The 15,108-nt window shown below is 49.7% G+C and overlaps 1 protein-coding gene across 1 annotated transcript in view; it reads left to right on the top strand.

Annotated features, from left to right (window-relative positions):
- Positions 1-15,108, top strand: part of LOC311226326 (double-strand break repair protein MRE11-like) — a gene marked incomplete at its 3' end in the record, with an annotated part of 67,695 nt that overhangs the window by 48,822 nt on the left and 3,765 nt on the right. The window contains exons 16-19 of the mRNA XM_084311748.1: positions 7,514-7,609; positions 9,109-9,173; positions 9,940-10,001; positions 12,527-12,635. Coding sequence (XP_084167874.1) covers positions 7,514-7,609; positions 9,109-9,173; positions 9,940-10,001; positions 12,527-12,635 — 332 coding nt within the window. The remainder of the gene's footprint in view (positions 1-7,513; positions 7,610-9,108; positions 9,174-9,939; positions 10,002-12,526; positions 12,636-15,108) is intronic.

The raw sequence follows: 15,108 nt of genomic DNA, 5'->3' as shown, positions 1-15,108 counted from the left end.
GGTAGGCATCCCTTCCCGCCGCAGGAGTGGCGTGGCGTATCTCAACACGCCGCTGACTGGGACTCTCTTTGTTCCCGTCTCGAGGAGGTTAATGGCGTAGATGTCGTCTTTAGAGCGAATGTCTTTCTTTTCGTTCTTAAAGGGCATTTGTTCTAAGGTCCATAGCCTCTCTACATGCTGCAGGAGTGCGGTGTCTCCCTCTGTGACTCGGGAGTGGAGACAGCTAGTGGCTGTGGTTCGGTTGAGAGATTTGGCGAGTGGGCCTTGGAGAGTCCATCCTAGGCGGGTCTCGACTGCTGCAGGACAGCCTCTGGGTCCGGTATGAACCCGGTCTATCGGGACAATGAGGTCGGCATGGTCGGAGCCTATCAACAGTGTCGGGGTAGCACCGTCTATGAGTGGGATCGGTAGCTTGCGTAGATGTACATATTTCTCCATCAGCTTGGCTACGGGGTATGTGTACCGCGAGAGTCCTATTTCTTGGCTGGTGAAAGCGTCTGTAATCCTGTACCGTCGCTCGGGCTGGCCGCTTGCTGCGATAGAGAATGAGACATTCTCGCCCTTTATCGTTTTCAAATCTCTTCTTATTGTCCGAATTGTCATTTGGTTTTCGCTCCCCCGCAGCCCTAGCTGGGCCGCAGCGGACGCGAGCAGAAGGGTCTTCTCTGACCCGTCATCAAGGACGGCGTAAGTGTCCATGACTTTATTCTGGTAGCTCAATGTCACACGGACTACCTTTAAGAGCACTCTGGCTCCGCTGCTGCTGGCGGGGTCGATGTACATGACGCTTGCTTTGCTGCTTGATGGTGCGGGTGGAGGCCGCCGTCTGTTACTGTCGTGGAGTATGTCCAGATGGGCTCCATCGCACCGACTGCACTTTTTCTTTAAGCGGCATTCGGCTGCCATGTGTGATCGCGCACAGCGAAAACAGCGTCTGTTGGACTTTATCCATTGACTCGCTTCCTCCGCATTCATCTTGGGGAATGAGTCACATTGTGACAGCCAGTGTTCTTTCTCACAGTAGGGGCACACTATCTTCCACTTCTCCTTTCTTGAGGGGGTACTGTGGCTCCTACTGCTTGGCACTGACTCCGATTGGTGCATGACAGTCACCGATCTTCTTCCATCATTTAGTCTCCTGGTTCCTTCTCTGGAGCCAGGGGTGCTCCGTCCGAATGTATCTAGCCGTAAGCTGCTGACTTCTCTCGCCAGGAAGTCGGCTAGATCGAGGAGGTTCGGTTCGGGGCCATTAGGGTCTCGGTGGTCTCTCTGCCGCCTAAAGCGCTCCTGTCGGGCGGGCGGTAGCTTCTCCAAGATCCTCTCTACATTTGAGTTGGCGTATAGTTCATGCCTACCCTTTTCCCTCTGCGCTCCCAGCATCCCTACTAGGGACTGCACTCTGATGGACAGGTCGTCCAGTGCTCGATTGTCTGTTGCTGGGGGTAGGCGGTCGATGTGCCTGATCTCCTGGATCACGTAATCCCATATACGTCCATATCTCTGGTCCAACGCTACCAGCGCTGCGGTGTATGGGGTCGTGGAAGTGGCGTAGGCGAGCGCTATGTTGTGCGCGCGGGGTACCTTTAAATGCTTCAGTAGTATCGCGTATTTATGGCGTTCATCAATGACATCCACCAACATTGTCTCCAGACACATGCGGAGCTCCGTATACTGGGCCCGGTTCTCCTGGGTGAAGTCTGGTACCATAGGTGTGCCAATGTATGACGCGGATTGTTGATACATCGGCGAGCGTTGGGGGAGAGGCCTCCTAGGCGAGTCTCCTCCTGCTCCTTGGCGTGGGCTGGTACCGGCTGTGTACCATGGCCCGCTGGTCCAGGTGCTGTTCCTCGGTGCGGGTCGTGCGTCGTGCTCACCCGTGAATAGCATCGGGGGTCTGTAGCGCAGCTCCGCGGGGGTATAGCCTGGGCTGTACTGGACCTCCTGGTCCGGTAGAGTACTGTGCTGTCGTCGGGCGTGGTTCTCCTCCTCTTCCTCTTCGTCTTCCGTTAGGTCATCCAGGGCTTGTAGTCTCTGATTTAGCCTCTCCGCAGTGTATGCTGCTCCTTCCCGGTGACTGGGTCTCGCTTGGACCGGTTGGGGAAGGGGGTCTGCGGGGGGTATAAACCTCGTCTGTTGGTCAAGTTCAGGGTCGCTTACTCGGCTAGGGGATGCCGCCCTGGAGTGATGTCTAGACGAGTTCCTGGAGCCTCTGGTGGAGGGAGGGGGTGTTGTCCTTCTGATCAGCTGTTCTATTAGTTGCGCTTGTGCTCTGTCGCGCTCGGCTTCGCGCTTGGTGAGATCCGATTCTCTCTGGGCACCGGTGGCGGCGCGCTGGGCGTCGGCCCGGTCTCTTGCCATATTCTCTTCCATCTGAATGCGTCTTATTTCCAGGCGTATGTGCTCTTCTTCGCTCCGTTGCTGTATCTGCAATCGATCGCGTTCACCCTGGAGTCTATCGCGTTCAGTAGAGGCTTTCAGGCTGACGAGGAATGCCTGCTGTAGTGTCCTCTCTGCCTCGCTGGGAGAAGACGGTTGTATAGGGGAGCCGTCCCTTGGGGTACTCCGTGCGGAGTCTTGGAGCTCTATCTCCACGGTGCTCTCCTCATCTTCTTCCGTGCCGAGTTCTCTCTCGGTAGTGTTGTCTTCCTCCCGGGACTCGTCGGGGACTACTTCTTCGGTATTGGCGGGGTGTAAAGTCATGTCTGGTTCCCCCTGGTCCCCACCGTGAGCTGGGTCAGTTACGTTAGAACCCATAGGGGCCTCTATGGTCGGGGTAGCCTGGTCGTTAGGGTTAGACATAATTTTACTTTCTAGTTTTACCGCGTTTACTGTTGGTAGAAGACTAGGTTGTTGACTGACAGCGTAAGCCTCTAGGTACTGAGGGAGCTGTCGTTTGCGCCGCGGGCGTTGTTGGTTAGGAGGATCGTTTCGTGGAGTGTTCATCATAGGCCATTTTAATATTAATAACACTATATTAATATTACACTGATTACCCTCCGGCTCGAAGGACCAATTGTAACTGAGGGGTACAATTCCCTGACTGTATTGTTAGATATGATACTTACTACCACTACCTCTTGTACTTTAGACTCTGGCCACCCAGTACTAGGTATAAATAATTATGATAAACACTCCCACCTGATGAAACGGATCCAACACAAATGTACCAAGTCGAAAGTCTGCGTTTAATAATAATACATAGCAAAAGGTATGTACAACGATCACTTAATTACATTTATGATTTGAAATAGTATGCACTTTTATGGCAAATGAGTATTCGTAGGTAGATCAATATCGAATGTCCAATCTCTGATTGCGCAGGAAGCAAATATACAACCTGGAATATTTAGGGAACAATAGCAATGATTATATAGCTGGATACACTAGGGGAAGGTTCCGACTGCTTGTAGGACAGCTGGAGGGGGGGGGTGTAGAGTCTGGCTGTATCCCGTCTGGCCGAGGGTATCCTGGGAGAGCCCACAGTCGTGCGACCCGGTGCCCAGCGATCCTCGATCCACAGATGAAAGCAGTTGGACTCTCCGTGGCCGGCGTCCTCCGGTCCACGATGGAGAGACGTGAGGCAACCTCGTCGTGTAGAGCGTCTTCTCACCTGTCGTCCTCTCCGGGGGGGGGTATTTCCAACACACCGCAGTGTTGGCCTTTATCCATAGAATAATCAAAGTACTCAAAGCATAATCCAAGCCGGGGAAGGCTAGCCGTCGTCGGTAGAATAATCCAATATACAGGTCCACTCGCTCTTTGGCCTGGAGCTCCTCGGGTGCAGCTTCACGTGGGGTCAACCACCCTGGATAAGCGTCCAGCTGATGCCCGAAACGATGGGGGTGCTGATTACTATAGAACTCTTACCGCACGAGGCACTACATATGAATAGACTATTATTAGCTTAATAGAATACGTCCAACTCGACGATATAGTGCCAAATATGACTATTCAAATATTAATATACACGATGTCTCAATGCCGATACTGGGCCGAATTGGCCTTACTGCCCACACGTGGTTCGCGGGGAGGCTTTTGCGTCTGTCACTCTGTTGGAGGGTAAGGAACTGGACTAAAAGAAAACTCTACTTTAATAGCGCAGTATATATACGCACTATGAACAAATAGTACCATTAGTGGTGCGGTAGACATATTCCTACGCGGAACTAGGACTTGTCCATACATGTTGAGCGGTACGATTGAACCTGGTCTGAGGGGTATGGCGACCTGGCACCAAGGTCTCGTCCAATGGTAGAATGGAGACTATTATGGGATGTTCAGTAGACTAGAAGGGATATTCAATGCATATTGTACAAGGAATATACAAGGGATATCAGGGGATATACAAATACAATTAAATATATATATATAAATAAATATATATATTCGGTTTAATCTGATCCTTCAGAACAGACTCTGTTTTGCCCATGTGTAATGATAGTTTGTTATCAGCGAGCCATATGCAGATTCTGCCTGTTACCACTCGGTTTTGTTTTTATTCCATTTTAATATCCTACTCAATGTCACAGAGCTGTATGTTGGCTGGGAACGGCATATCGGGACTCTGAAAGTGCAGTACCGGCCAGATCCTGGTATTGCCGCTGTCTCGATAACCCTGTTGTAGGGGTGGACGGTATGGTCTAAAATTTATATCACGGTATAATTTGAAGCATAGACGGTAACGGTATATATCACGGTATCAGTGTTTCTGTTAGAATAATTTTTTTTGCCTGATAGGCAGGCTATATAAAGAATGACATCCTCAAGGCATGTAGATTTATAATATTTTAACTTAAAACTAGGCTACTTTTGCGTATAAAGTCATTATATTCCAAATAAAATAAGTCCCGAGTCGAGACTCCTGCTCCCATTGCAAACAGCGGGGCTGGATTTAGCTAGAAGCATATGTAGCTGCAGAGCCGCAGAGCGAATTGAATTGAATAAGAATTGAGACAAAGGTGCCACTCATCCTCAGCTTTAAGAATTGACAATTGTGTCAACAAATTGACACATGTGTCAACAAATTGACACACGTGTCAACAAATTGACACGTGTCAACAAATTGACACACAAAATGCTTAGAGACGATGGGGGTCAGAACGGCGCAAGGGTGGGGGGGCGCTGTTTGACGGGCCTGTGACCAGACCTGAAAGAGCCACTGGCTCTGCGGCTCTGCAGCTGCATGCTATTCGCAAATCCACTGCTGCACGCCTTCCTCCCGGCTCCCGCTGCTGCCGTCGTTATCATAACACTACACACATATCGTAATGTTTACAGCAAACTGTAGTTGATCACCAGGTATGTTTTATTAACGTAGAATAATTCATATAAGAAAAACGATAGGGAAATATCTTACCTTTCTCCACTGGTTAAAAATGCCAGGAACTGAAATTGAAACTTGCTGTGCGCCGCTGTGATATGTGTTTATTATGAAATGACAATTGCGTGTTGACACGCCCACTGCGCGAAGCCTCCTAAATAACTTTTTCCAGTTTGCACATATCTATTATCTATGACTAATTCTATCTATTTTTAGGGGCAAATGCGATTGAAATAGTCGCGCTGTGGTTACATGACGTCATTGCTATTTTAGAGCTGCTCTACCGGTTAAACGGTATAGTCAAAATCCATACCGTAGAGCAAATTAATACCGTTTATACCGTATACCGTTTATACCGTCCACCCCTACCCTGTTGCACACCGGGTGTCACTTTTTTTTCACTCCGGTTAGCTTTTCTGTTAGCCTGAAGCAAGGGCTTTACCAGATCGCCTGGAATACTTTTTGCGACGCCGAATTCAGTATGCTGTAAAGGAATATAGCATCAGCCAATGGACATATCGATCTACCAGATGGCAATCAAATAACTGGGAAATTCTTTTTGGTATCCAACCGGCCACAGGTAAGAGAGATTTGACGTCAATTTCAGTCTGATCGGGCCTTGTTCTCATAGCCATCCACCCGGTCAGCGTATGATGTTGCAATAACGAATGCCGTTATTGGTAAACAATAATCAGATATGACTTCCCCCGCCGCCCTTTCCCCCTTTCATGCATTCATGGTGGAACATGATACCGATCATGCATTTTGATTTTTAACTCTAGCTTGTGTAGGGCCGAAACGCCAATCGATTTAACGTTATTAGCTTAGCGCCCTATAACTAGCTTTGCAGGAATGACCCCAGACCATTGCACTATATAGTTCATATTCACGACGCTATAAAACGGGAACGTATTGATGAAAAAAAAAATTCTTTATGGCATATTGAAGGGACGGTTTATACTGTCAATTGACAATGACAATGGACACATAGCAATAATATAAAATATAGATTTAGCTCTACAAACAACCTCACGCACAGTGAAAACTTGTAATGAAAAGCTGGCCTCATAGAGTGGGATTAGACAGGCCCCAATGGCCATGAATGTGTTCAGGACCGGCCAGTCACTAGAACGGGTTCCATAGGTTCCAAAATTCCATTCCAATAATGATGTAGTATAAGGAGGTAGCTTACCAATAATGATGTAGTATAAGGAGGTAGCTTACCAATAATGATGTAGTATAAGGAGGTAGCTTACCAATAATGATGTGGTATAAGGAGGTAGCTTACCAATAATGTAGTATAAGAAGGTATCTACCAATAATGATGTAGTATAAAGAGGTAGCTTACCAGTAATGATGTAGTATAAGGAGGTAGCTTACCAATAATGATGTAGTATAAGGAGGTATCTACCAATAATGATGTAGTATAAGGAGGTAGCTTACCAATAATGATGTATTATAAGGAGCTTACCAGGACTGTGTATGTGTAACTAACTAGGAGTGATATGTAGCTAGGAGGGATATGAGGACTGTATGTGTAACTAGGAGGGATATTAGGACTGTGTGTAACTAGGAGGGATATGCGAAAAGACACATTTCAATTGCCTTGTGTACATTGACTTTAATAAATTAATCTTCTATTGTAATGAATGTACTTGTTCTAGCGGCTCACCAAGCTACTCTGCGACACACGCCATATAATCACAACATCCTGGGGTCCAATCTGAGCCACGACCTCTGACCCACGTCATCCCCCCTCTCTCGTCCCGTGTCTCTTAGCACTCTGTATACTGTATCTAATGAAGCAGAACTGTCTTTAAAGATATTTAAAAAAAATAATAATAATAATGTTAATTGTCTGTGTGTCTGTCTCTGTCTATCTGTGTCTGTCTGTCTCTGCCTGCCTGCCTGCATACCTGTCTGTCTGTGTCTGTCCGTCTCTGTCTGCCTGTCTGTGTCTGTCTGTCTGTCTGTCTGTCTGTCTGTCTGTCTGTCCGAACTGCCTGCATGTCCGTCTGTCTGTCTGTCTGACTGACTGCCTGTCTGTCTGCCTGTCTGTCTGCCTGTCTGTCTGTCTGTCTGTCTGCCTGTCTGTCTGTCTGTCCGACTGTCTGTCTGTCTGTCTGTCTGTCTGTCTGTCTGCCTGTCTGTCTGTCTGTCCGACTGTCTGTCTGTCCGTCTGTCTGTCTGCAGGCGCTGACGCGGAACCAAAACCAGCACCAAAGCCAGCGGCCGGTCGAAGTCGCTCCCAGAAAGCCTCCGTCGTCCAAAGCAGGAACATAATGGACGGTATGTTTGTATGATCTTCTTTTACACTTCTATGTAGGATGCAGAGGATTTAGAGCACGATCGACTGTATCATTATTGGGGAGAGTCGGGGAATGCGTGGGAGTTTGTGAAAAGCGGTAAATGAGATGTCGGAAGAAGAAGCATTGAAAAAAGGAATTGGTTGAGGAGAAATAATAATGTCAGCTGGGGGCCAAAGTAAACAAACGGGGGCCAGAGTATTCCTTTACGTCTCTGTTGTTGCAGTTTCACGTGTGATATTGGTATCGGGAATTGTTTTATTTTTGACATAGGATAGCATAGGGAGGTTCGGTTTGTGGATATACCATGGAGCGATGGGAGCCAGCGTGGAGGGGGTGTTTCTGGGACGCTGGAACTAGCTGTTGAGCCTTCCTGCGGGGGTGTCGTGGGCCTAACTTGACCAAGCACCAGTGAAAGGAGGGGCCCACCGGCCTTTGGGGTCGCAGGGAGTCTGAGGGCGATTGAGGCGTGGTGCTCTGGCCTCCTGCTGCGATCCTGGGCTCTGGGTTCTCGTGGGCCGGGGACCTGGCTATCGAGGGCGGGGGCGCTCCGGGTGCTCGGCTCCACGCGTAGTGGACCTGGGATATGCGGGGGGTGTCCTGTTTCTCGGGTTGGATGGCGGGAGTGGGTGGTCTCTCTTATGATGGTGTTCTGAGCTGCTGAACTTCGCCTTATTGTATGAAAATAATTCAAGGGACCCAAGTCAATGTACTGTTTTATACAGTTTGGTTTTGTTTCAGTCTTGTCTAAATGTTGTAAGTTGATGAATGTAATAAAAATTTATAAGTATAAAAAAATAAAAAAGGAGGGGCCCACCCTGGTGATAGGCTGCCCATCTATCTACACGCTGGGTTGTGGCAGCCATTGGGTTTCTTCTTCATTGAGTGTTCATCATTAGGGCACAAGTATCTTGTGTTTTATTATAAATGACTTCAGTTTCAGTATTCTTCCACACTCACATTTTATCATCTCTATTCCCTCCTGTCCTTCTATCTCTCCCTCTCCTCTCCTCTCCTGTCTCCATCTCTCCCTCCACTCTCCTGTCTCTCCATCTCTCCCTCTCCTCTCCTGTCTCTACATCTCTCCCTCTCCACTCCTTCTCTCCCTCCACCCTCTTCTCTCTACCTCCACCCTCCTCTCTCCCTCCACCCTTCTCTCTTCCTCCACCCTCTTCTCTCTCCATCTCTCCCTCCACTCTCCTCTCTCCCTCCACCCTCTTCTCTCTCCATCTCTCCCTCCACTCTCCTTCTCTCCCTCCACCCTCCTCTCTCCTTCTCTCCCTCCACCCTCCTTCTCTCCCTCCACCCTCTTCTCTCTCCATCTCTCCCTCCACTCTCCTTCTCTCCCTCCACCCTCCTCTCTCCATCTCTCCCTCCACTCTCCTTCTCTCCCTCCACCCTCTTCTCTCTCCATCTCTCCCTCCTCTCTCCTTCTCTCCCTCCACCCTCCTTCTCTCCCTCCACCCTTCTCTCTCTCCTCAGCGTTCCAAGCTCCCTCTCAGAGACCGGCTCGAGGGGCAGCTTCCAAGACCTACACAGAGGAAGACGTGAGTCAGTCTTAACCAACACAACCCCCCCCCCCCCCCACACACACACACCAGTGTTTCCCATTAATTACCTAGACTGTGGCGACCCACCACAGTTTTATAATGAACCAAAAATCAAATGTAATTAAAATTCTTATTTTTTTTTTTTGTATATATCTTTTTAAATATAAAGTTTGCCAATAGGGATGTATCAGTAGTATTGACAGTGGTATTAGTCGTAATAGTAATCCAGTATATTTTTTTATTTTCTAAAAAATAAACCAGTTCAACACAGGTAACCCACTTTGCTTCATTTCTTTGATGGCTCAAATGTCTGCTCCAGTAGTCCAGTGGTTCCCAATCCTCTCCTCGAGACACCCCAGCCGTCCCATGTATTTGTTAAATTCCACCACCAGCACACCTGATTCAACTAATAAAGGGCTTGTTAAGTTGAATCAGGTGTGCTGGTGGTGGAATTTAACAAATACATGGAACGGCTGGGGTGCTTCGAGGAGAGGTTTGGGAAGCACTATTCTATAGTCGATTTTGTGTTTTGAGCACAAAGTTCATCATAGATCTAGCCTCTTTATTTTGCTCTCAAAGTGCACCAGATTGATGCATTTAACTTTAAAATGTACAAAAAAAATTTAAAAAAAAAGTTCCGGGGGACCATGCCCCCAGAGGTTCACCCACCACAGTCTCACAAAATCCTGTGGGAAACACTGCACACGCACACCTCGCCCCCGGACCCACCCCCCGACCTCATCTTCTCGTTCTTCCTCTCCAGATCCTAATCGATGACTCGGATGAAGACACCCCGGTGGTGAAACCCCCCAGGGCCCCCCAGAGGTGTGTTTGAGTTGATCACATTACGGTTCGGTCTGTGGACTCTATGCAACACTAACTCATTAACTCTACATTGACTGCACACAACATCCACATGCACACACTCTTGGTAGTGCCTTTTGCACCGCTGCGGTCAGGCGAGCGCTACCGGAGTCTCATGGCCGGCACAGAGAGACTCAGAAGGAGCTTCTGTATAGTGTTTGGTCTTTATTCTTTTACTCTTTTACTGTATGAAGTACAATCTCAGGAGGCTCATACAGAACCAAGCATTTCACTGTAATGTACCTTATATGAGACAAGTAAAACAAAACTTCAAACATGAAACTTGAGAAGGCGGCTGGGTGGCGCAGCGGACATTGCGCTCGTCACCAACGCAAGAGACACCGGTCTCGAATCCGGCTGTCAGCGTTGCCTCCGGCTTGGGCTGGCCGTCATACTGACTCAATTGGCAGAGTCAGCGGGAGGAGAGTCGATGGGTGGTAGTCTGGTCGTTGTGAACAGCGACTCCTACAGGTCGGTCAGGGCGCCTGCATAGCAAAGACAGGAAAATGGCGGGGGCAGTGTGAGCCTCCTACACGTTACTCCTCGCCAATGAGAGTCCGCGCTGGCAGGTGAAAAGATGTGACTGGGCTTCTATCCTCCCTACGACCGGCCAGTGGGGGGCACATGCGAGCAACGATCAGGAAAGGGGAGGGAGAATTGGCACAAGAGGTAAATTGGGATGGGAGAAAAATCACAGAAAAAGGATGAGAAAAAGTAGATATAAAAATTAAAAAATAAATATGAAACTTGAGTTGATCACGTTATGGTTTAGCCTGTGGACTGAGAAATAGCTACACACTCACTCACTCACTCACTCACTCACTCAGTCACTCACTCACTCACTCACTCACTCAGTCACTCACTCACCAGTCACTCACTCAGTCACTCACTCACTCAGTCACTCACTCACTCACTCAGTCACTCACTCACCAGTCACTCACTCACTCACTCACCAGTCACTCACTCACTCACTCACTCACTCAGTCACTCAGTCACTCACTCACTCACTCACTCACTCACTCACTCACTCACCAGTCACTCACTCACTCACTCACTCACTCACCAGTCACTCACTCACTCACTCACTCACTCACTCACTCACTCAGTCACTCACTCACTCACTCACTGCTCTTCTCCTCTTCCCCGTCTCTCTCCCTCCTTCCCCGTCTCTCTCTCCCTCCTTCCCCGTCTCTCTCTCCCTCCTCTGTTCCCCTTCTCTCTCTCCCTCCTCTGTTCCCCGTCTCTCTCTCCCTCCTTCCCCGTCTCTCTCCCTCCTTCCCCGTCTCTCTCTCCCTCCTTCCCCGTCTCTCTCCCTCCTCTGTTCCCCGTCTCTCTCTCCCTCCTTCCCCGTTTCTCTCCCTCCTCTGTTCCCCGTCTCTCTCTCCCTCCTTCCCCGTCTCTCTCCCTCCTTCCCCGTCTGTCTCTCCCTCCTTCCCCGTCTCTCTCCCTCCTTCCCCGTCTGTCTCTCCCTCCTTCCCCGTCTCTCTCCCTCCTTCCCCGTCTCTCTCCCTCCTTCCCCGTCTGTCTCTCCCTCCTCCCCGTCTCTCCCTCCTTCCCCGTCTCTCTCTCCCTCCTTCCCTGTCTCTCTCTCCCTCCTTCCCCGTCTCTCTCCCTCCTTCCCCGTCTGTCTCTCCCTCCTTCCCCGTCTCTCTCCCTCCTTCCCCGTCTCTCTCCCTCCTCTGTTCCCCTTCTCTCTCTCCCTCCTCTGTTCCCCGTCTCTCTCTCCCTCCTTCCCCGTCTCTCTCCCTCCTTCCCCGTCTCTCTCTCCCTCCTTCCCCGTCTCTCTCCCTCCTCTGTTCCCCGTCTCTCTCTCCCTCCTTCCCCGTTTCTCTCCCTCCTCTGTTCCCCGTCTCTCTCTCCCTCCTTCCCCGTCTCTCTCCCTCCTTCCCCGTCTGTCTCTCCCTCCTTCCCCGTCTCTCTCCCTCCTTCCCCGTCTGTCTCTCCCTCCTCCCCGTCTCTCTCCCTCCTTCCCCGTCTCTCTCTCCCTCCTTCCCCGTCTCTCTCCCTCCTCCCCCGTCTCTCTCCCTCCTCCCCCGTCTCTCTCTCCCTCTGTTCCCCGTCTCTCTCTCCCTCCTCTGTTCCCCGTCTCTCTCTCCCTCCTCTGTTCCCCGTCTCTCTCCCTCCCCCGTCTCTCTCTCCCTCCTCTCCCGTCTCTCTCTCCCTCCTCTGTTCCCCGTCTCTCTCTCCCTCCTCCCCCGTCTCTCTCTCCCTCCTGTTCCCTGTCTCTCCCTCCTCCCCCGTCTCTCCCTCCTCTGTTCCCTGTCTCTCCCTCCTCCCCCATCTCTCTCTCCCTCCTTCCCTGTCTCTCTCCCTCCTCCCCGTCTCTCCCTCCTCCCCCGTCTCTCTCTCCCTCCTCTGTTCCCCGTCTCTCCCTCCTCCCCCGTCTCTCTCTCCCTCCTCTGTTCCCCGTCTCTCCCTCCCTCCTCTGTTCCCCGTCTCTCTCTCCCTCCTCCCCCGTCTCTCTCTCCCTCCTCTGTTCCCCGCAGGACGACCTCCTCCTCCTTCTCTTCCTCCGCCTCCTTCACCAAGCGGGCGTCACAGAGCCAGAGCCTGTCGTCTAAAGGAGTGGATTTCTTTGACAGTGACGAGGAAGATGTAAGATCAAACCCTTCCTCTTAACGCAGGGCTCGGCGACCTTAGGCACAGGTGCCACCATAGGGAGGTGTGGTGGTTAGTTACGTCATTGCCGTTTTTCGTGTTCCACCCTCTGTTCCAATGCAATGTATTTCCCTCATTGCCCATTTCTAAATCGTCTCGTTTAAAACAAACCAAGCATGACCATTTGCATGGTGTACCTTTCTGTGCTTATTCATCCACAATCTATTAGCTCAACATGAAAATATTCGCAATTAATCATAAAAAGAAATCGCCAAATTTTATTTCAACCAAAAATGCTTAAACAATAATGTTAGTGGTAGAAGGGAACTCTGTGCAAAAGATTATGTGCAAAAATGGAAAGCTTGGGCGACCGGGTAGCGCAGCGGACTAAGCGTCTGTCTACCACCACAGAGCCAGTGGGGATCGAATCCGGCTGTGGTGCCTCCGGACTTGGCCGACCATCCATACTGACACAATTGGCTGTGTTAGCGGGTGGGAAACCCGGCGTGGGTGGGTCCTGGTCGTTGTAAAACAGCGACTCCTACAGTTTGGTCGGGCCGCCCTGCACAGCGAGGGAAGGATCTGGAGGGAGGTAGTGTGACCTTCCACACGTTACACTCCCCCAGTGAGAGTCCGCGCTGCCAGGTGAAAAGAAGCGGTGGGCTGGGTACACATGTGTCAGAGGAAGCATGTGATAGTCTCCGCCCTCCCAGACCGACGGTAGGGGGTAGAGTGCGCAACGACCAGGAAGGGGGATTGGAAATTGGCATAACGACTAACATTGGGATGGGAGAAAAATCGGAAAAGAAGGAGGAAAAAGATAATAAAAAAAAAATGGAAAGCTTTTCAATTCCCATGCGGCAGAATTGTTACAATAGCCGATAATCCATTTTCCCAACGATAAATCCCTATACGGGCGGAACAACCAGTGACGTCGGACTACACCTCCCTATTGGCACCACGCAGTATCTTAACCAATGGCACGCTAGCTAAGTGTGTAAGAGAGGAACCTTTTTGGAAATGTTGTGAAGTGTCCTCTCATCCCCACGCCGAGGTACCTCTTTCACAGCCTGTTATTTATGGTAGTTTGCCTGATATACCAGGGATATTTCAATCAGAAGGATCAGTCTGTTGTTGTTTGCCGAACATTGAGTGTTGAACGCCATTTTGAGACCAAACATGAGAAAACGTTAAAGGATGATGAGGCAGACGAGGCTGTGTCCAGGTATGGCGAGCAAGCATCTCATGAAGACGGCAGCATTCTTGTATAGCGCTCTTATATAATTATGAGAGGAAAAATGGTTATTAAAACTATTGCTATACACGTTGCTTATATGGATGGAATAGAGTTAAAGATCTGTTGGAGATTTACATTCTGGTGTCATCATTTTAACTTAATGTTAACCTTAATGTTGTTATGGCACACGGATTAACGAGAACATTTTAAAATGGCGCTTCGAATCAAAAAGTTTGCTGACCCCTGCTCTAATGTGTAATTACAATGTGCAGAGGTGTCGGCCGTAGGAACGTGTGCGTGTTTGTCACCATTTACGAGAATAAAAACATTATATATAGACTTTTTGAGGTGCTAAAGCTGCAAGAACTATTTTCTGACGGTATCTTTCACATTTTCAAAACTTCTTACGACCACCTGCTAATAGAAGGTCTCACTGAGTCGTGGTGTTTTACTCAAAACAACCCGCGCTACCGGCAGCCAGTCTGTTGTAATTCCATAATTTATTTTCGATCAAACCCGGCCTGCGTTTTAGCTCCACCTATTTTATTAACCTACGTTGTTGTTTTTCCCCCAGCGAATCCTAGTTACAACAAGATTGTGTCTGGCTTTTGTTTTGGGGAAATATATAGTGGCGACTTGCGGCCCCCCCTAGTGGTCAGGAAATCGTTATTGCAGCTTTTTCTTTTTATCCACTTTTTCTCCTCCTATTTTTCTGTATTTTTCTCCCATCCCAATTTAGTCGTTATGCCAATTCCCCCCTCCCCTTCCTGGTTGTTGCGCACATGTGCCCCCCACTGGTCGGTCTAGGGAGCACTGAAGTCTTATCACATGCTTCCTCCGATACATAGGAGACAGCCAGCAGCCTCTTTTCACCTGGCAGCGACGACTCTCGTTGGTGAAGTGTAACACGTGGGGGGTCACACTACCCTCACCATTTCCCTCCCTCGCTGTGCAGGCGCCCTGACCGACCTGTAGGAGTCGCTGTTTACAACGACCAGGATACCACCCCACCGGCTTCCCTCCCGCTGACACTGCCAATTGTGCCAGTATGACGACCGGCCAAGCCGGAGGCACCGCTGACAGCCGGATTCGATACCAGTGTCTCTGCGGTGGTAGACAGACGCTTAGTCCGCTGCGCTACCTACCCTGCCGCCCTCGTTATTGCAGCTTTAAGGGTAGCAACTAGCTCATCACCTGAGACCAACAATTAATTGACGAGGTAGTTAATTGTTT

The sequence above is a fragment of the Notolepis coatsorum genome, assembly GCF_963971535.1.
Source record: "Notolepis coatsorum genome assembly, chromosome: 1".
In the NCBI taxonomy this organism is placed as follows: Eukaryota; Metazoa; Chordata; class Actinopteri; order Aulopiformes; family Paralepididae; genus Notolepis; species Notolepis coatsorum.
This window is presented reverse-complemented; position numbering and strand designations above follow the sequence as displayed.